The 23,111-nt window shown below is 31.1% G+C and overlaps 1 protein-coding gene across 1 annotated transcript in view; it reads left to right on the forward strand.

Annotated features, from left to right (window-relative positions):
- The window catches only part of LOC129233532 (NPC intracellular cholesterol transporter 1-like), a 105,918-nt gene that overhangs the window by 20,127 nt on the left and 62,680 nt on the right, over positions 1-23,111 (forward strand). The window contains exons 5-17 of the mRNA XM_054867545.1: positions 4,738-4,961; positions 5,672-5,770; positions 6,316-6,616; positions 8,560-8,692; positions 9,057-9,259; positions 9,648-9,827; positions 10,021-10,081; positions 11,259-11,387; positions 14,418-14,600; positions 15,843-15,957; positions 16,499-16,626; positions 18,564-18,701; positions 22,723-22,812. Coding sequence (XP_054723520.1) covers positions 4,738-4,961; positions 5,672-5,770; positions 6,316-6,616; positions 8,560-8,692; positions 9,057-9,259; positions 9,648-9,827; positions 10,021-10,081; positions 11,259-11,387; positions 14,418-14,600; positions 15,843-15,957; positions 16,499-16,626; positions 18,564-18,701; positions 22,723-22,812 — 1,984 coding nt within the window. The remainder of the gene's footprint in view (positions 1-4,737; positions 4,962-5,671; positions 5,771-6,315; positions 6,617-8,559; positions 8,693-9,056; positions 9,260-9,647; positions 9,828-10,020; positions 10,082-11,258; positions 11,388-14,417; positions 14,601-15,842; positions 15,958-16,498; positions 16,627-18,563; positions 18,702-22,722; positions 22,813-23,111) is intronic.

Below are 23,111 nucleotides of genomic sequence, written 5' to 3' on the forward strand. Positions count from 1 at the left end.
CATATTCGTTTTTTTGGTTTCAATAAAATGAAGCTTTTATTGTTGTCAAATATAGTTTGTTCAGCGGATTTTTTTTATATTTTACTGAAACTTTTAGTGTCGTTTCGTGGGTGGTTTCATTTACTGAGAGGATTATTGAAACTTTTAATAAATATATAGGTAATAAAATTATATGTAATAAAACTTTAAATGCTTTCGATTATCGAATTTATTTATTTTTCGAAGTAGTATGTTATTTTGTTTTTTTCGCGGATTTTTAATCAAAACAAAGTAAAATAATTCGCCAAATAAAAAACGAGATGTTAAAATAATATGAGAAATCTCGTTAAAATATTTCGCTAAATCAGTTTCAATTCTCCATTATTATGTGACATAATCTGCAGAATAAATTCTTGTCATAAGTAAAAATTGAAAGTGTGTAAATTTTGTAAAATTAGAAAAAGAGGCAAACATACGACAATGTTTGCCTTATTTTTTAATTTTCGCTGACGATGTCAGTGCAATTTTTCAGTTTTCGCCAAATAAAGGTAAAGAGAAAATTCATCAAGCTGAGCGACGTACCTGTAACTAAATAATATCAAAAGAGCAAATATGTATTACAGTCTTACCGATATTGTGAAAATAAAACAATTATTGTCGAAATCTTGACGATTGCGCCATTAAATACCACCTTTAAATATGCAGTAAAATACTATATAATTTATAAACAACAAGGTTTCCTTCTCAGACTTTTTTTTTTAATTTAGAGGAAGAGTAATGTTCGAACCCTTCTCGATATCAACTCATATTAAATGTCTCAAAAAATTTATACGTAATCCCTGGGGCCGACTTACTAAATACAAATACAAATACAAATGTGACGACCGGCAACAGGCTCTGGGCCCAGCTAGGCTGGTCCTAGTCAATTAATTAGTCCCCAATGAAGATCAATGGCCCTCTTAAAGCTATCCACTCCCTTGCTCATTACCGCCTCTTCCGGTAAGCTATTCCAAGTGCCCACGACCCTGCTAAAGTAGTAGTTTTTCCTGATTTCCAAGCTTTCCCTGCAAAAATTTAATCCATTTAAGAAAAAACTCCTAAAAGTGAGACCAAGGCTCAAAATGCTTTGGAGTTCCCTGTGCTTCAGGGATACATTTTACCAGAAGTGAACGCCAGTGAGAAATAGTTGAATACTGAGTTGGTACCAGCTTTACCTGAAAAGGGAATTTATTTTCCTTGAAAAACAGATCAGGTACGCCGTTCCGGCATCAATTCACCTGTACTACACATTGGTTAATCATCAAAGAAATTTTACGTTAAAGATTGAAAAAACATCACTTTTTACAGCAGAAATTATACGTTAACTAATGTAAACAAATGATTTCCCCCGGTTATACTACAGCGCCGTCTTACGGGCAAGGCGGCGCCTTTGATCTTTTGAGAAATGACTGAACCTGATAAGACACGCATCGAGTGAAGCCTTGTTTAAACATTTGAAAACTCAACTTTTCGCACCCTGAGGGAAACATAGAAGAGAGAGAGCTTTTTTTCTCTTTTTGTGTGTGTGTGTGTGTGTGTGTACTATTTAATTAAATGAAGCAAGTGCATGGTTTATTTAGTGATCTTTGTTTTGTTAGTTCATATTTTGGAAATTCTTCAAATTTTTATATGCTTAAATTCGTGCTTTCGTTTCTAACTGAATATTCGTTGGTTCTTTGTATTTATTGCTATTTTACTTTTATGGGTAAGGAAGAAGCTCGATTTTTAATCACGTCAAAGCGATGAGTTTCGAGTTCTTTCAGTTAAAAGAGAAAATGAAAGAAAGTAGCGATTGTTTCTTATAATTATTACTGACCCAGGCAACGCTGGGTATATTTGCTAGTATTGCTATAAAGGTCTACAGTTCTATATTTCACTCGCAAGTATAAACTTTATATACTGTGAATATTTCTCACAAACTCAGTATTAAATTTTAAATTTGATGCCATTTTGAGGGATTAAAAATTAACTATACAAAATATCAAAAGAATCCGTTGAATATGAAGCCTATAATAGCAAGAACATTTTTATACCATAAAAAGAAAACATCTTCAAAAAGAAAAAAAAAAAACTTAATATACTACACTAGTCGACCCGTGCAGAACTCCGCACTGTGCTTCGAATCGTTTCATAAGGTATTTCGCTCTTTAAGAATTTCAAAGGAAGAACATTATGAAGTAGAACCGAAAAAAAAGTAAGCGCAGAAGAGAAGGCATGTAATTTAAAGACATCAGTAACAAAACCTCGTTAAATACAACGTTGTGATAATTTGATCATCGCTCACCTTTTGATTGTACATATTTTCAATTCAAACATAAATATCATTAAAAGTGTGGCTGAGTAGTGACTCGTGAAAAAGCAATAATTGTGCATGTAAAAAAACAGGTTGTGGCAAACAGTCCTGCCCATGTGAGCATCTGACGGAAAAAAAAAAATATTAAAGAGATATTTATTGGCATGGATTCGAATTGGCGCCATTCTGATTCGAATTGGCGCCATTCTGATTAACAGCCCGACACCCCAACAAACCTAGCAATTGCGCCTTCCTTTTTGAAAGCTATTCATTGAACAGGGTGGCGACAGATCAGGGAGATCAGGGAAAAGTCAGGGAACTTTATTAATCAGGGAAAAGTCAGGGAAATATCAGGGAATTTTCAAAAAATAACAAAAAAAATCAGGGAAAATTGATTTTGTGAAGAATTTTTTTTTTTGCTTTGCAAAATTAAGTACTTTAATCCCCTATGCATTTTCTGCCAATTATCTGTCAAAAAAAAAAAAAAAAAGTAAAATTAATGAGGTGCGATGACACACTGCCGCATATTGGTGCATCTTTTTTCCTCAACGTCAAAGTACTGAATCTTATTAACCACAGGATGAACTTCCTGAGATTGCTTTAGTGTCTGTTAGGTTGTTAATTTTACCTAGCTTGAAATTTTCTTTCACGCTTTCAATGCTACGTAAAATAAACAACCATACAGGCAAAGAGGGAGCCTTCATTAATGCCTTTGCTCCTTTGCTTTTATTCCATTGCCTCGAAGTAATTAGAAGTTAGTAATTAGCGTACTATAATCACGATTTCAAGAAGAAATCTTTGGTTTTAATTAATACTGATAAAAGCTTAAAAGTTATTACTTCTTCGTGTTTTTAATTTAATTGCTAAAATTGAACTTTCAGTAAAAAAACTTTTTTGTCATTATACTATTTGTTGTCTCCGCAGATTATAAAGGTTTTCTTTTATTCAGACTTAAATGATTCTTTTATTTTATAACCAAGTTGTATTCTTCTTTTTTATATTTTGAAATTAACTAATTGCTTTTTTTCTGTTTTTCTTTCTTGCATTTCAAAGTTGTTTGCTACAAAAGGAATCTAAAATTTTTTTTCGTTGCATACTGAAATCATTTGAAATAGAGTTAACTTGTGTACTTAAGTAAATATCTATTTTTTATTGTTAAAATGCTGTATTCATTCATTAAAACCTATGTTCTTGATTAGAGAAAAGCTCCCTATGAATAGATGTCAAATGGTTTCATCTGTTTTGCATAAATATGTCAATTAGTTATATAAGAATAACTACATACTTCTATTCTTTCACTATTACTTGTTATTTTTGCAACAATTATTACACTGTTTGAAAATTTAGTTCAAAGAATTTTTAATTACTTTTTAGTGCTATCATAAATACACATATGTTTTTAAGAGTGATTTCAATAAATTCTTAAAATTCTGATGGTAAGTGGTTTCTGCAAGTAAAGTTTTTTTAAAAATTTTCTATAATCTTTCCATGTAGAAAAATTTAATATACTGTTTTGTAAGGGTTTTTTTCCTAAAAAAAATAACTTGATAGTTTTTTTTAAAAACCATTTTATTAAAAAAGCAGCAACTTTTTAAAATATATCTTTATTTCAACAACTTTACACAACTTAAAACGTTTAAAATACTGCATTTTATACAAACATACAATGGATTTCAAGTAGAGCAAAGAAAGAAAACCATTGTCATTGGTAACGTAAATCAGGGAAATTTGGTGAACTTAATCAGGGAAAAGTCAGGGAACTTTTTTTCACCGTTCTTGTCGCCACCCTAATTTAGGAGCTGTCCCGGAAATTTTTTCAGATTGAAGTTTGAAAAACACAATTTTAAGCCATATATTCGTATGTTGAGAGGTTTGTGAAAGGGTTAGTATCTATTCTCAGAAATCGTTTGGAATTTGTCCAGAAATTTTTTGAAATTGAAGTTCCAGGAATGTAATTTTAAACTATTTTTGTTGACTTTAGCAAGGAAAGTGAAATTTAGAGACTCTCCTCAGGACTGACAGTTGCCCCTTGCCTCTGGCTATGCTCATGCTAAGCTCAGTAGTGGTTTTTGAAATTTTCTGGGCTTAGTTTTCTTTCAAATTGTTTGAAAGAAAATATATTATCAAATAAGAGAAAACAAACTTTTTTCCCCAGTTTGTGAGCTCTCCATAGGGTGATTAAAATCTGCTTGTTGGCCGGAATTGGCCCGCGGGCCATAGGTTGGGGACCCTTGTTATAGGATATCATCGCCTCAGAGCAACAGTAAGATAGCTTAGTGTTATTTCTGGGATTCGATACCTTAACTGTTGAACTGAGGCAATGATATGATATAAATGTATAGGACAATTTTTGATGCTTCATTGTGTTGTTCTATGCATCAAACACTTTCAACGACTCGTTTTTCATGAATTTAAAATTTTCTTAGGTGCTCAGAACCTCCAGAAGAAGGGCTGGATTCTTGTAGTTGCAATGACTGTAAAGAAGCTTGTTCAAGAGAATTACTTGAAGCTCCAGTTCTTTCTCTTGTTTCAGAACCTTTCACCCTTTTCAACTATGATGGTTCCATTGCCATTTGTGTTATTGTATTCCTTTCATCTTTTCTTTTAATCACCTTCATCTTTTGTTGTTATAGAAATTCCAATCCATCAGGTAATTGATTGATCTTTCAAATATTAACATTATATAAGCATTTACATTTCATTCGTAATGCTCCAATTTAGGGACATGCTGATTAATCACCACTTTGCGGATTATTTATAGTCAGCGAATTTTTTACGATTAATCAGCGAACAATATTTTTCAAAAATAATTTTTTTTTTGAGCTAATGCTTTTTTTTTCTTTCCCTTGTTTCATCATTTATTCATTCATTTTTTTTTTATTTTATGGGGTAAAAATACTTTTTCATTTTCACTTTTTTAACATTATTTGGTTGTTTGAATTGTTTAGATTAGTGTTTCTCAACCTTTTTTGAGCAGCAGACGGGTAATAGCTTTTGAAAAAAAAATTGCAGAACTGTGATTTTTTTTTCTTTTTCTTTCTTTTGTTCTTTTTTTGACTTTGCCTTTGCATACCGTTAAAAACATGTAAATTTGTTTTACGGATTGGTAAAGATCCCTTTTTTTACATAACAATAAATGAGTTAATATATATATAAGTAAAACTTTACTTTTTTTGTGTGTGTGTAAGGAAATGTTTTTAATGTAAACAAGCAAAAATCTCCATGGACCGGCAAAGTCAGCTGGACAACCTGTTGAGAATCACTGGTTTAGACCATTTTCATACTTTTTTGATACAAAAAAAGTAATTTATCCTTATTTTATTTTTGTTTGTCTAGTAATTATTTTCATTTTTATTGTAGTTGCTGAAGTGTATATTAGCCCTAGAAATAGTACTATGTTAAATTCAGGTATAGATCTTGGTTCTCTGGAAGAAATTAAGCCACTGCGATCAAGACTAAGTAAGTTCATTTTTTAATGCACAAGGGTTAACTAGCTGTGCAATACCCCATTGAGCTCATTATTTAGCCTTTAATTAGCCTCAATTCCTCAATCCTTGATGAAAATAGAGAACCCTCATTAAACTATTCAATCCATTGCAAGTAACAGCTGCTTCTCTTACAACCCTATTAAGGAAGTAATGGTTCTTGATTTTATAGATTGTCTTGGAATTTAAAAAATGTAAGACAATAACCCCTAAATCTGCCATCTGTGCAGAAATTAACCTATCAACATATCGCATTTGAATAAATCTGAATTGTTTAATTGTGTTCCCTCTGACTCTCCTTTACTCACCACTGTACATAATAAGCTTTTTAATGTGTATTTAAAAGCATTATATTAATTTATTTTTTCACATGCTCTCCTGTACTTAATCCAAAGCATCTTCTGTTTTCCTCTTTTCAACTTCTTGTGCACATTTTCTTTATTTTTTGCCTGTTTTTTTTCTTTTCTTTTCTTTTCTTTCTTTTTTTTTTTTTTTGGTTATTCTTCTCATCTTTTTCAGACCCAGTCGTTCTTTCGGAAAGAAGCAGAAGAGCCTTAGCGAAGAAAGAGCCAAGTAAACCAACAAAGTTTCAACTTGCTGGCTTATGGCTTGAAAAATGCTTTGAATCTGGCTTTGCTGATTGGAGTAGAATAGTTTCTAAAAGACCGATCACAGTCATGCTTGCATCTCTTGCTATTTGTTTTGTATTGTCTTCTGGCTTGATTTTTAACCTTGATATTACCACTAATCCGGTTGATCTTTGGGTGTCTGCCAAAAGTCAAGCTCGTCAAGATATGGAATATTTTAACTTACACTTTGGGTATTGTATGATTTCTTTCTTTATTTAGAATTGCTTTATAATTATTATTTATCAAAAAGAAAAATAATAATTAATATTCCTATTTATCATTTTGTTTTTTAAAGAATTTTGTTTTTTAGCAATTCTGTCCTTAAATTTCTATAGGATGTTTGCTAATAAACATGTCAAATCTAGGGTTTCACACAAAATAATGCTTGTCAACTTAAATTCCAATCCTTGTTGTTCCTGAAAATTTTCTATTTAGATTAACCCCTTGCCAGTGTCGCCCAAATCCAGCTCGAGAACAACTTGAGTCATTTTTTGAGTCTACTGTATGAATATCTGTATACCATTCCAGGAAATTTGTATTTTAAGTAGGAAAATACTATAACGAGAACAAGAGAAATTAGACGCATTTTGTCAAGGTTTTTTTTTTTTTTTTTTTTTTTTTACAATCTCTACGTGAACAACAAAAAACTAAATCTCTAGGGTGAAAAGAAATGAAGATTGATTTGTAGAATTTTAATGAAGAAAAATCTAACTTATTAACAAATAATAAGAAATTTGGATGTTGGTTACAAATTGTTGAAAACGAAACTGAGCATTTCCAGGCCCAAACAGGGGTTGTTGTGAGTTCACCAAAAATACCTGAGAGTTTTTAAGTGAAAACTGGGGAAGGGAGGAGTGTTATTTTTGAACTGAGAACCCTAATGCTTCTTAAATATTCATAATTTTATACATAACTACTTTAATCGCTATTGATAAACATATGAGACTCATTTCTTATCTTCAGATATTTTCCCCAATCAAAATATTGTGTATATGTTCTTTAAATTTATGTTAAGTAAAATATAAATATAAATACATAATCAGGCATGAATAGCATGTGTGAAATAATTTAACCAGGAATTTTCGTATACTTATAAACCTAGTTTCAGTTAGGAAAATATTGGTGTCGGACACAGAAATTTTTCTGACCATTTATTTAAGTAATGGAGATTTTTGCTTAATGTAATGTTACTTGTTTTTGAAAACATGTTGAATTATAAATGAAGTCTTTTCTCTTGTAGTATTCCTTAAATTGTAAGAAAAAATAATAAATATAATTCGATTTGTAAATTTAAAAGAGTTAAAACGATTAGTATAAATCATTGATAAATGTTATTCATGCAAAATATAAGTATAATATAAGTATTTTGTAAATTTTTAAATGATATTTTTTGTAACAAGTGCCTGGAAATTTTATGTTGTCAATATAGAAAAGTCTTTAATATTGAAGAATGATCTGTGTGGAATAGAAACCTTGACCAAAGTCCGATATTAGATATTGAGAAATAGATGAAGACTAGGGAAGAAACCACAACGGGGTTGAGTTGAGATAGTCTCCTGAGCAAAATGGAGAGAATTTTCAAAAAGCAAGGCAGATTGGAATCGTCTAGGAGCCTAAATCTTTTAGTGGATTGATGGAGGTTGACAATGTTTTACATGTACAATCTAATTCTCAGTAGCGTCACTTTTGGGGGGAGGGAGTTCTGTTTCAGGTGACACCCTAAATGGATTTAAAATTTTATGAGACACATAACTTCTTTAATTTTGAAAATTCCTTTCAATGCATCAAAAATTACATTTAAGCAGCAAATAGAGTACAATATTGCGGGGAAGGTGTGCTTACATAGGTGTCTAAGGCAAAGTGTGCTTAAAATGCATTTATAATTTATACTTGTCTTTTGATTTAAACTTTTGGTATACCATATAAATAAAAATAAGGTTTTTTTCCCCCCCAAAGTTCTATGAAATTCACATTCAACATTAAGGGGGAGGGGGGTGACACCTGTGCTTGGTACGCCACTATTCAGTCTTGATGTTGCCACTGTTCATTCTGTTTGTCAGATAAAGATCATGCTTATGAATTGTGTTGATTTTAAATTAAACTTTTTAATTGTAAATTATCTTTTTAATTTCAGGCCATTTTATCGAATTGAACAAGTTATTATTACACCTGCTAAACAGGAGAGCTTCTTTCATCCTGCAGTAATAAATCATGAATTAGTTAATGTTTCATGGGGCCCAATATTCGAAAAAGAATTTCTTTTAGCAGTATGTATTATTTTAAGAGTTATTTTGGTTCAGTAAAAATGAATTAAAAACATTCATCTTTTTGTTATTGACATGAATTTTTTGGTATTTGAAAAAAAGTTCTGAACATTATTTTTTCAATATTTTTAGTTTTGAAATGTCATTTGGATGAATTGCTTGCAAACAATATATTAGTTTTTAAATCTCAACTACTATGTAATAAGTATTTGTCATCCTACACAAATCATTACGTATTTGCTGCAAGAAGATTAATTTTACTTGTTAAAATTGGAATTATTTTGCGATATCGCTTTGTAGAACTGATTTTTATTTTTTTTTATTTTTTTAAAACTATTGTGTACTCATATGAATAATTTTGTTTTAGGCCCTTGAACTTCAGATGAAAATTGAAAATATTACTGGATCAGATGGTAAAGTAAAGATTCACTTAAAAGACATCTGCCTATCACCTTTGAAACCTATTAACTCAGAATGCATTATCCAAAGTTTATTTGCCTTTTATCAAAATAATGCTACTCTCTTGCAAGATGAAACTACTTACCTTTCTCATTTTAAAATATGTTCTGTGTAAGTATGTCTTAGAATTGTCTGTATAGATTCTGATTATTACTTGTAATTGGAGCAGGACCAGGGACCTTTGCAATATGTAACAATAAATTACGCATCAATAACTGTATTAAAATTTAAATAGGATTCTTTGAGGCAATATTAAATTTAAAGACAAAATCTTCAAAAATGAATTTTTTTTAACTTTTTTTTATTGTAATTTCTAAATATTTTTGAAAAGTGAAGCTATTCCCTTTTTGCTTCAATTAAAATGACATTGAATTTGAAAAAAGTAGGATGTCTGATGCTTGGATTACTATAAAAAAGTGGGTAGACATCATTCCCTGCATCCCCCTAGATTACACGACTGCTTGACACCCTCAGAGTTTTAAATATCTTTTTCATTTAGATCTCCACAAGATCCTAAATGCTTTGCACTTTATGGTGGACCTCTTGATTCTACAGAAGTAGTGATAGGAGGATTTAAAAACAACTCCTATGAAACAGCAGAAGCCCTTGTTATCACAATTCCTCTTCCAAACTATTACAACTCTGAAGAAAACTTGCCATCTAAACTTTGGGAAACAGAGTAAGTAATGAAAATAAATTCTCTCTTAAAGATTTTTTTTCTTTTTGAATATTTCTTGGTTTTATTTTTTATAGTATTTCATTATTTATATTTTTACTAAGCATCATTAAAAAGTTTTTTCAAGCATTTTTTATTGCTGTTCATTCACTTTTTTAGGTTTTAGAAAATAATTTTTCTGCATTTCATTTCACAGGTTTATAAACTTTCTGGAAAACTATTCACACCCCTTATTGGAAGTGGCTTTTAAAGCTGAGGTATGTATTTGAAAACTAGTTTAAAAAAAAAAAATTAAATGCCCAATATTGAACATAGCCTTGCTGTTGATATGCATGTGTGTCCCCTTTTTTTCTTTTTGCATTCATTTATTTTACTCTGGTTGTTATCTATTTGTACCAGAGCTTAGAGTATGAAAATCTACTCTGAAAGTAGAATATTCCAAAAATATTTTTCTGAAATTAAAGTTCACAGAATATAGTTGAGAATATTTTTTTTTTCTGGAAAATAAATGTAAAATGCTTAAATATCAATATGATTTAGATTATTGATCATAAAATAATATTCATTCATGATGGTCAAAAACATGAATATAAAATTATTTTTTGGTTAACTTACCTTTTGATGGAGCTTTTATTTAATAAAGTGTTTTCTCTGAGCAGTATTTGCAGGAAATTCTTTTCATCTGTGTTGAAGCTTTGCTATAAAAATGGTGAAAACAAATTATAAAAAGCAATGCTTAAAAAAAATGACTCAAAAGTGATTTAAAAAAAGAAAAAAGTTTACCATTTTACTTATTAACATGTACATTCAGAATTTTCTTCCTGACTACGAGAAGTTTCATTCTGTTTCAGGAGGCACATAACCTGATTCTCTATCTGCAGCACCACATGCATTTGCTTACCTTCATTTCATAAACATTTTGTTCTACATGCCGATTTTTTTTTCTTTTTTTATTGAGCCAATTTCACTAATAACTAAACATGTTTCGCTAAAATCCATGCCAAAAGTTTATTAGTTATGAGAGATGACACCATTGGCTTTTTAGTGATTCGGTACAGTGCTAAGCATAAGGATTGAAAAATGAGAAAGATACAACATAATGGAATCTTTTTTGACTGATTACTTGAAAATTTACCTGTTAATTAGTACTCTATTCTGCATGTTTATGTCAGTGTATAAATATGTATGTAGTACTGTTGCATTAAAAATGTTTATTTGTGAGAATTTTCTTTTTAAAAACATTTTATATTTAACTTTTTCTAAATAAGAAATTGTAGAAAACTTTTAATACCCAGTAAAAGTCACCAAAAGCAATAATTAATGTTTTAGAAATTACTATTTTTTAAAGGAAGCAAATTTGTTCATGTCTATTATAGATTTTATTTATTTATTTTTTATTGATTCAGAGAGAGCTCATACAAAATATTTTTTCAGAGATCAATAGAAGATGAAATAGAACGGGGAAGTAATTCCGATATTTTGACTGTAGCGATTAGTTACTTACTTATGTTTCTCTACATCACAGTATCTCTTGGAGAATTTCATGGATGCAAAACATTATTGGTAATTTTCACTATTGTTGTTGATTTTATATTAGTGTGTTGGTAACGTTTTATAAATCTCTATTTTATCCTTTAAAAAGGACTTATTCATTGAAATGAAATTTTAGCAAAGCTTAGATTTTAATTTTTGGATGTAAAAATTCCATTATTTCAGTGTATATCTGATTTCTCGCTTTCATTTTCATAATCACTCAAGAATTTGTCAGTTAGGATAACTTTGAACCGAAAAAGGGTTGACTTAACACTACTCCATATTTTTTAATGTACAGTAGAACCTTGGTATAAAACGACCCCATGATACAACGACCCCTTCGTTAGAACAATCATCAAGAAGTCCCAAATATTTTACCATAGGAATAATGTTAATTTTGAGTCATTATACCGACCCAAAGTGTATTATTTTTTGTTAGAGCAATCCCCAATTTTAGTCCGCAGAACTAATGAGCAAGTGGGCTATTGTACATTGTCCTGTGGTGCAACTTCAAGAACCTGTACTTGTCTCTTTGTGTTTGCTTAAAAAGGGGGAGAGGCATGACGAAAAGGGGAAAACTAAAGGCCAGAAGGAAGAGAGGAGGAGCAGTCGAAGGCATTTCGGAGAAGCAAGTTGTAAGAACGGACATTCTTCTCGTTGGCAATTGGCCAGAGACCTCATGCCTGGGAACAAGAAGTATGGCTGGGTTGCGGAAGGGACGTACGTCACTCTTCTCTCTTTTCCAAGTTTGAGAAATTCATCTTGCACTGTTCACTCGTTAAAATGGCTAAGCGAAATCAAATTTCTATAGATGTTAAGTGCAAGATTTTGGTAGCGGTAGATGAGAACAAATGTCCTAAAGCTGAAATTGTGAGACAGTTTGGTATTCAAAAAAGCACGTTATTCATGACCCTCAAAAAACATAGATAAAATTTTAGCAGCGAATGATGCAAGTGTCTCGAAATCCCGAATGCGTGCACGAGAGGGAAAATTCCTGCTTTTTGAGAAAGCCTTAGTGGAATGTCTCAAAATGATGCCGTCATGCAATAGATGGAAATGTCTTAAAAGAAAAAGATAAGATTTTTTTTGAAAAAATGGATCTTGAAGTAGATTTCAATGCTTCAAATGGATGGTCTGAGAAGTTCAAGGAAAGGCAGGAACTCGCTTTTAAAAAGCTATGCGGTGAGAGTGCGGAAGTCGATGCTGCAACAGTCAACGGATGGAGGAACAAACAATTGAAAACTACTAGAAAATTATGAGCCAGATGATTTATTTTATGCAGATGAAACGACTCTCTACTACAAGCTGTTGCCTGATAAAAGTCCGGTGCTTAAAGGTAAAGAAAATGCGCCACGGAGGAACACGTTCAAAGCAGCGGTTGACAGTTCTTGCAGCAAATATGATGGGAACCGAGACGTTGCCTCTTTTATTAATCAGAAAGTTGGCAAACCCAAGGAGCTTTAAGGGTATGAAAACTTTACCGATTGCGTACAAATAAAACAAAATGGCATGAATGACTAGTGCCTTATTTGAAGAATGGATTTGAAAACTTGACCGGAAGATGACTGCAAGTAAAAGATTTTGCTCATTGTTGACAACTGCACAGCTCATCCGTCAATCAGCAATTTAAATGCCATAAAGTTGGAATTTTTGGAATTTCTCCCCCCTAATGTCACTGCAATACTTCATCCCTTAGACCAGGGAGTTATACATTGCTTCAAATCCAACTATCGAAAAATGTTAGTCGGAAGTATGATTGCCACTATAGAAAACATGAAGACCTACGACATTAATATCCTAGGTGCTATGCATCTAGCCAAATCAGCACGGAATGCTGTTCCGCAAAACACAATACCACATTTTTTTGGCATGCCAGCTTTAAGACGAAAGAAGAACTTCAGAAAGAGTTGGGAAATCAATCAGCTGAATTCCGACCTTTGCCGGAACCCTTATCGCCCGATGCTCCTGTAGATGACCCTCCAGACACTAATGAAATGACCCAGTTCCTCAGTGTCAAATTTCCGGATCATCAATTATCTTTTGATAAGTATGTTGTGGTAGACAAAAATTTACAGTACTGCGAAGAAAATTTCAATGAGGACGATTTTATTGCCCATATTACCGGAAATGAAGAATTCTGCAATTCCGAGGACACAGAAGAGATCGTCCAAGCTTTTGAAGAAGTTAATGAAAAAGAAGTGTTCAGTGCAATCAATGCCTTGTGTCAATATTTTGAAGAAAAATTTAATTCTGAAGATTTTCTTCAAAATCTAACGGATATGGAATCAGTGATAATGAAAAATTCCCAAATGAACTTTAAACAGGCATCAATCAAAATTTTTTTTCAAAAATACAGTAATGGAACAAATAAATACTAGAAGTGTTCCCGTATGTACTGCTGCGTCATTTCTTCACTCATTTTCTTAAATTATTTTTTCAACTCGTTACAACCACTATATGATGTTGGTCCCATAGGGGATCCTTATACCGAGGCTCTACTGTATTTGACATCAAAATAAACTGTAGAAAGCCCAATGCTTGTCAAGGTTATAATATCAATTTCCTACTTTTTCTTTTTTAAAATAAGTTCAGCTAGTTATGTAACTACTAGTGATGCCACCTCTTGAAAATCCTTTAAAACTTATTTTTACACACTTACTTAAGTTCCTGTACAATGCAAAATTCTTCCAACAGTGGAAAACATTAAATCATACATGATTTGCCCCTTTATTCTTATTTTTAATGCCCTTTTATTTAATTCTGTTTGGTAAACATTTGGTTTGGTTCTATTGTTGCAAAAAATGTCGCATAACATCTGCATTTTTGCTTATTTTTTCTGCCCCCCCTCCCTCCTCCCATAAGTCTTCCATACTTGGAAAGGAGAGGTTAGCAGTTTTGATTTAGAACTTCTTATAACAAACCACTAAAATGTTTTGATCCATTTTGAGTTGATAAACAAAGCTTCATATCTACAACTGAATGTACATAGCCGAGTATTGTCTCTGTGTTGTGTTTTAACTTGGTTTTTGAAATTTATAAATTTATCTTTGTTTTTGTTAGGTTGAATCAAAATTTACTTTAGGATTTTTTGGTGTTCTTATTGTACTCATTTCTGTTGTATCATCATTGGGATTATTTTCGTTCATTGGTGTTCCAGCAACTTTGATCATTATTGAAGTGATACCTTTCCTTGTTCTGGCTGTTGGGGTTGATAATATTTTCATTCTTGTCCAAGCATACCAAGTAAGTAATGCTATGAATGCATCCATAGCTTCATTATACTTTCCGTAAAGACTATTTTGGGGTTACAAAAAAGCATCCTTGAAAATTGCTTTATGAACTAATTTTTCTGCTGAAAATGCTTTCTTTAGTTAAAGAATGTAAATCTTTTATACAAAAAAAAACAAAAAAAAACACAAAGAAAACAATCATCTAGGATTAAATATTTTCTTTTTAAAATCTCATTCAGTAGTGAACCAACACTCAGACAAGTTGGAACATAACGACAGTCGGAGAACCGAATGAAGTCAAGTTACACATTAAATTATTTAATTCGTTTCACACTGCATTCCGATAATTACATAACTTGAACCAAGTTATGCAACATTCACACTGCGTCCGCACATCCGTCACCAACGTATACTTTTCTCCCTAAAACCAGTTTTCGGCCGGCATTGCCATGACAGCAAGCCGTATTGTGCGGGAACCGTCAACGTGCCTAGAAGCCAGATATCTGATGGCTCTGACGTCCGTAGAGTTGGGAGTCACATTTCATTGGTCTCCACGAGATGAGCGCGCTCTCCCTATTGGGTGAGAGTATCGACATATGCTTTACGCACGTTCGAATGTATGAATGCTTCCCCCCATTCGGAAAACGTAAGTGTGTCCGTTTGATGTGGCAAACGTGATGTGCGGATGTTGTTTGAATGTTGCATTAGATACAAAGAAGAATTCCAGAGAAACTCACCCCCTGCTGCCAGCCAGCGCAGGTCCGCTCCCAGCTTCTCCAATGGTAGTCGCACTCCTTCTGCCACTTCTCCTCTCCCGACCCCTCGGGGTTCGGGGTTGCTCTGTGTTCGTGAGGAGGATTCTATAGCTCTCCTTTCTTGCCCTTTGGTTTTGGAGGGATGTCTTCGTGACAGTAGTTCAAAATGTGTGAAAATTTTGAACTAATTTAATTTCTAGTTCAATGTAAGAAAAATACTAACTATAACTGCTTACAAATTTTTGCTTTTTAAAGATTTTTTTTTTAATGTTGCTTTCATCAAAAGTGCATATCAAATTCATTTAGTTTGTATGATTTTATGAATTAATATGTAAACAAGTTGATTGTATCTTACTTTAAATATGATTGACTTCAATTTGCATGAGTTTTTTAAGTTAGTAACTTATTATTTCGAAACAATAATTAACTCCCATGAGTATGAAGTCTAATATTTCCTTAGCGTTTTTTGTAGCCTAAAATTGTCCTTATGTTTTGTTTAGAGGGAAGATTGGAAGGCAGGTCAAACCTTAGAGGATAAAATTAGTTATACTGTTGGAAAAGTAGCTCCTAGCATGCTGTTATCTAGTATTTCAATGTCTAGCTGTTTTTTTATAGGTAAGTATTTTAGAACCGGCTATTATATTTTAACCCAAGCTGTACTTAAGGCTGGATAATTGTTATGAACTTTTTCTTGTCATTTAAACCATGTTTTAAAAGTTTGCTTTGGTATAATTTTAATGTGTGATTTAGCTTAGTTGTTAGTTCAAGTTTTGCAATTGCTATTTTTTTGTATGTGTCAAAGAATTCTCACAGCCAAATTTTGCACAACACCATTTACTATGTCTTTTTTGTATGTGCTTTTAATTTTTTATCATTTGAATTCTGTGTGCATTTTATCTTATGCAATTCATCTTTGTATTAAGCACTTGACGATATCTGTAGAAATATTTATTTACAGTTATATGTTTTCGAAATTGTTAGGAAATTATATCAATCGGCTAAACTAAATAATTCTGTAAATTAAAATATTTTTCTTTCAAGTTGTTTGTTTGTTTGTTTTCAAATATTAATTGTGTATAATTTTGGAAGTCCTGAGTGAAATTGTCATAACTTTTGTACTTTATGGGTTTCAGAAAATTGAATTATTTTTTCGCAGGTGCTTTAACAGAGATGCCTGCTGTACGTTTGTTTGCTTTGTATGCTGGAGTTGCTTTGCTAGTCAATTTCTTTCTACAAATGACATGCTTCCTAGGGCTATTTATCATAGATTCCCGCCGACAAGAGGCAAGTTTCTGTTGTTTTCTTTCTTTTTTTGAAAAAATGTTTCTTATAATTTTAATTGGAATTGTTAAATAAATTGAAAGCTGGAAATAACCACTTGTCAAATTTTTTGATAGTTTCATCATTTTGCATAAGAAGACATTAGAATATTTTTAGGAAAAAAAAGTATTATTAACAGCTTTATGTAATTAATTTTACCCCTTTAAAAGAACTTGGTAAGTTTTCATTTAAAATGATTTTTTTAATTCTGGTTGTTTTAAGTATATTAACTTGTTGGAATACATTTAATGGAAATCATTGAAGGCTATTCACAGACAACCTGATTTAAACTTACAGGCCCTGTTTAGTTTATGCATACTCTGGCTTCACCCCAGGTTGAAGCAAAAGGAGGAGAAATATGGTATTAAAGCCGGGTTTTCAAAAGCGAAATAAATTTTGATGTTTGAAAATTTTTCTCTCTTTTCCCCAAAACTCTTCCAAAACGGTTCTGGTTTTGTTGAACTCCCGAAAACTGTTATTTGTTTTCCCCTGCAAATCGTGGATTTGAAATTTGCTTGGGCCTTGCAACTTTCTTTTGTAGTTAACAACATTATGCAACTTAGCTTACTTTAAAATATACTTAATCACTTTCCAAGATATTTTGTTATCTAGATTAAAGAGACAAAAATTATTCACATGAATACTTTCCAGTTTTTAAAGAATCTTTAATCTCAAACTTTTTAAATGAAGCATATTGTAAGAAATACATTTCTTGACAATATACTTCAAAAATCAATTTCTATTTGTGAAAAAGGTTTTAGACACTTTGTATTTTATGTACATGTGCACATTATTTTTCTTGAAAAAAAAAATATTTAAAAATATTTGTAACAGTTATAAATGAAAAAGATGATATGCACTCTACATAAAAAAATGTGGTCCCATAAGCATGTTCAAACTGGAGATTCTACTTATAAAGTCTGAAATTCTAATTAAACTTAATCTGCGACTACAAAATTTAATTTTGCCAAACTTCACACTTTTAATCATAAACTACAGAAAGAAGCAAAATGTTACAATTATAAAATTTTGTTTAATTAATATTTATTAATATGAAGGGAATAAAAAGTGAAGTTTCGAAATGTAAGTTTTAAGTAAAAATTAATTTATTTCCATGAAGGTTTAGCCATTCAATATTTCAATTAGATTAGCTTACTTTTAATTTCCTTTGCTATTTTGACTGAGTTAAAATTTTGTCTTGATGACTTGCTATTATCTACAGATGTATATGTTGGCTCCATTGATGTAAACATGTCCCACCTATGAAACAAGAAGTGTGATAAGGTTTTTGCTTTGGGAGGTATTGGACCACCCTCCTTACAGTCCTGACCTCTCGCACCAAGTGATTTCCATGTCTTTAAGCTGTAAAAGAAACACTTGAGAAGTCAGTAGTTCAGAACTTATGCTGCAGTTCAGCAAGCCATCTTGATGTGGTTTCACATTCTTGTGGATGATTTCTTCCGTGTTGAGCCGGATATCCAAATCTGGTAGGCAAGGAGACACCGGACATCTAAAATCCAGTATCCCGCACACAAAGTCACTATCTGGTGCATTCTTCCTTTTTAGAGCATAAAACTTGTTACAAGTCCTGCTATTTAAAACATCATTAGATTTTCAATGGATTAAATTCATGTTTGAAAATCAGAGTGATATTGCTGTAGTTTGTTACAAAAGCTTTGAAACAAAAAATGTTGTTCAGGGTTAAATGCAAATGTGAATCAAGCGTGAAAACCAGCAGTAGGCTTTTGACTCAGTATCGTCAATGTGTAATTAAAAATTAAAATGTGTCCAAAATTTTGATTTTTATTTATTTATTTTTGAACAATTGAATGCATAAAATTATCTAGAAAATGGTATTTTATTTTAATGTATGTACTTGATATTTCTTTTTTGTCTTCCAGAATAATAGACTGGATGCATGTTGCTGTTTTACTGCATCAAAAAAATTCAGCACATCTTTTAAGGAAGGTCTAATGTTCAAAACAATCAAGAACCTATATGCGCCATTCCTCATGCAAAATTTTGTGAGATATCTTGTGGTAAGATTGAATATAATTTCCCTCAGTTTAAATTACATTGTGTATATCTTAATTATTTAATTTAATTAAATTGATAAGCACAATTTAAGTATCAGTTGTTATTTTTATTATTATTATTAAATTTACTCAATTTTACTTATAAATATTAAAAAAATATGTATCGTGTGAAAAATTAGAATCTTATACTTGGTCAATTCCATATACAAATTTAATTTGTAGCTATTTCAATTTAACAAAATGATTTGTTTAAAGTCCCAATAGCCATTGCTTCAGTTAATCAAGTTTTTTAAAATATTTTTTTATGTTCTTTCTAAGCATTCTTCACAATGTCTAAGTAGTTTTTCTATGTGAATAGGATTACATTTATTCATGCAAAACGTGCAAATTGCATTATGTCAACAAACCTCAATTTTTTTTTCTTTGTAATGAGAATTTCATTGTACTCGAATTCAAGCAATGTAATGGCAATTAACAAGGAACTGAACATATGTTTTGTTGAAGCAGATATTTGCTGTAGTAAGATTTGTCTTGATGTAACTTACTACAAAAAGATTTGTCTATAATTACATTTTTTTTTTTTTTTTTGAGAGTTGCAGTTATTATATTCTTTTATCCATAGGTTCTCTTTTAATACACATTTGCTTTTGCTGAAAAAGTATATTAAATGGCATTTAGTTTTCTGCGAGTTGTGAAATAAAAACTAGAGCATTAAATATTCAAGGTTGGTGTTTGTTATAGATTTATTGGTAAAAAGTATGTAAGTGATCTAAATTTAAGAGCCTCTTTCTTACAATACAAAATTCTTGCATTATTGCAATTTATTGTAATTGTTTTTTGACAGATTGCTTCTCATATTAATATAATAAAAACTGTGCAGTAATGAATTGATTGAAGTAAATTGTCAAATTAAGAAACGGCGGGTGGGGGGGGGGGATCTGATAGAAGGGGAATGAAAATTAATTTGCAAATTAAGTTAGAGAAAAACAAAATATCTTCTTCTGTCTGTTTCATGAAGATACTTTCTGTTTCTTTCATGTTTAATTTGCAAACTACCCTTTTAAAAGAAAAATAAAAAGCTATTGCTGACTAATAGCAGTTGTTGTGTTCTTAGTCCATCTTAAAATTTTTATTTTTTATTTTCTCACATTTTCATATTTTTTTTCATGTGTACTTTAAAATTCCTTTTCTTATGACATCATTTCTCAAAATCATTTTTTCTTCATCATAATTTCATTATTAATTTTGCAATTATATATCAAATAATAAAAAATAAAAAGTATTAATGTTGCCTTTGCTTGATCCTCAGATTTGTTAATGAAGTAGTTCAGTATATAAACATATATGCCAAAATAATAATAATAATAACAGTAATAAGGTCAAATATAAGTAAATAACTTACACAGACCAAAAAAAATGAAAGAAAAAGATTAATTAATAGCTTCCCTAAATCTTATGTCGTTTAAATATATATATGAATATAAAAGCAAACAAATTTTAAAAATAAATAGGTATCCAAGCCCTATAACTTAAATGTGCACTAAACCAATGATGTATAAGTCACAGATGTTTCTGTGTGTGAAATATATCAGGGCTCAAAAATTATATTGTCCAATGTGTCCGGCACATGTAAAAATTCCTATCAGTAATGAATCTTTTACCCTTACATGCCTCGCTCATCTGGGCTTGCAATTATAAAACTAAGTACTGTAAACTCCCGATTATCCACGGAATAGGGTGGCATGGTAACCACGGATAAGCGAAAACCGCGGATAATCCGAATAATACTTAAAAAACGATATTACTGTAGCAATAACTAAAAAACATGAATAACACTCACACATACATTAAAATTTTTGCTAAAAACATTTGCTACATTCCATTTACTAACACTGAATGTAAAAAATATACATATGTAAAAGCTAAAAACGACCAATAACACAATCATAACGTTTAATGACCGTTAAAAAAAAGTGAAAAAACCCGCGGATAATCCGAGCCGCGGATAAACCGACCGCTGATAATCGGGAGTTTACTGTATTTGTAATTTTAATGATGACATATTATGTACTATTTATTTAAACTTTTTTATAAGTTTTATATTGAAATAATTCTTGATTTAGATATAAAACTTTTAAATTATTTTTTGTCTGATTAATGACAACTTCAAATATTTTTGTTACAATAAATAAAAAAACTGAGCAGGTAAAAATTTCATTTGTGTATGTATTTTTTAGATAAACATGCTCGGCGGGGCATGTCAAATTTCAAACGTTTTTCCAGCCCTAAAATGTACATAGTTGCTCCAAATTGATGTAAAATTTAAACTTTTGCTGCTGCAAGCTGCTCCAAATTTGCGATTTTTCTGCTCTAGGCTGCTCCAAATTCATCGTTTTACTGCTCCAAACTCAACATTTTCCTTCTCCCAAGATTGCTCCAAAAGCAAGTTTTGGTCCGCACATCCCTGTATGAAGGATTTTGATGGCCAATTTGAATGACAATATTTTTTACAAAATCAATATTTATCCTCTGTAATTGTAACCCATTAAAAACAAGTATTTTTACAGTAGAATTACGAAGTACAAGCTTATTTATGGCATCCTAAAACTCAGGGAAAAAATTTCCCCACTACGCTTTGTCAAAATACTTTAAATTCCAAAAATTTCAAGCTACCAGTGTGATAAAATTTTCTACAACTTTAAGTTAAGCATGGAAATTTGTTTCAAAACTGGTCCGCCATTTTAGAATACTTTTTTGGGAGATCCTAGATCCTCAGGATTTGGATCTGGGAAGCTGAAAATTTGCATAGGTTTTGCTAAGGCACACCTTTTGCAATTCTATAAAATTTCATCCAAATCAGAGATGGTTGGGTGAGGACCTCTAGGTTGTGGCTCTGATACTTGTTTTAAGTCGAGTGAACTAAGACTCTGATACCATGTTTCTGCCTGTAGTGTATCTTTTGTCTTTTCTCTACATTCAACTTTTTAAAAACATTCTGCTATATCAGTTACACAAATGCGGGTATTTTGTGTGAATAAATTATGATAATACTAATGTCTGTAAAAGCAATGAAATCTGTGTTGGTTACTAGAAAATTGCCTTGTTTAGCTTTGAACAACATCTTATTTTTCTCAATACATGTTGTACTTGTATGTATATACCGTATTAGCTGGCATGCCGGAAAAAGCCAGGTTGACCAGCATACCGGAAAATTCAAATTTTCCGGCATAATACGGGATAATTCGAGAGTTATTTTGCAACAAAAGAAAGTTAAATTTCCCCATTCAATTCTAACCAAAAAGAAAAAAAACCATTGTAAGGAAAAAAATAATGATAAATAAATCCAGAAAGCAATCTTTCAAAAAAATGTGTATTGCATAAATATATGCTTGTTATTTATGGTAGGTCATTATTAACGCATTCAATTATATGCCAATGAAGTAACCAATTCAGAAGCAATCATTGATACTGCAATTTGTTCATAATTTTTTTTAAATAAATGATTTTAAATTCCTTTTAGAGAGGAAAGTTTAATTTTTATTTATTGAATTGCTATGGTAAAGTCACTGGTTTAGGGGTAGTAACTTACTGCTTAAATGTTTGCTTACTTAGTTTTATTTTTTTATGTATAAAATTATTCAATATTAAACAATATTTTTCTTGTTAAAATAACAAATGACATTGTTAGTAAATATTTTTTACAAAATTAAACTTTTTTAATATGAATAAGATATGTTTCGAACTCATATTCATTTTTAAGCTGAACATATTCTTTTTATATATATTTTTTCCTAACCTCAATTTTTCCGACATGCCGGAAAGGACCAGGCAAGTGTTATTGAAAATCTGGTGACCCCCGAATTTTGCGGCATGCCGGATAAAGCGAGGTAATACGGTATATTGTTGCATTTGTGATTTTATGCACAAAATTATCTTTGTTAGTAGCTTGTATATTTGTTTTGTATTTGTATACCAATGCTTTTGCTAGTATAGCATAGTAAAATGTTGCTTTTCGCCCCCTTAGATAGTAGCGTTCCTCTTCTGGCTTTGTTTATCTGCAGCTGTTTTACCAAAAATTGATGTTGGATTTGATCAAAAGCTTTCAGTGCCAGAAGTAGGTTTTTAAAATGTAATTTTTTAGTTCCTGAAAATTAATTAAATTGGCTTTTAAAAGCATAGTGCATTATTATAGCTGGAAATTTCATTCAATTCCAAAAGTTATTCTTTTCTCCTCTAATTCTTGTACATTGTACTATTATTTTTATGTTTAACATTTATCTCCAGTACCTGAATAGATATGTTACAAATAACGGCTAACACAAACAAATTGGTGGATTTTTGACATTTCATATATAAACTAAGTTCAACTATACATTAATAAAGGTTTTTTATCATTCTTATCCCTATTCTTAA

The sequence above is a fragment of the Uloborus diversus genome, chromosome 1 (genome assembly GCF_026930045.1).
Source record: "Uloborus diversus isolate 005 chromosome 1, Udiv.v.3.1, whole genome shotgun sequence".
Taxonomy (NCBI): domain Eukaryota; kingdom Metazoa; phylum Arthropoda; class Arachnida; order Araneae; family Uloboridae; genus Uloborus; species Uloborus diversus.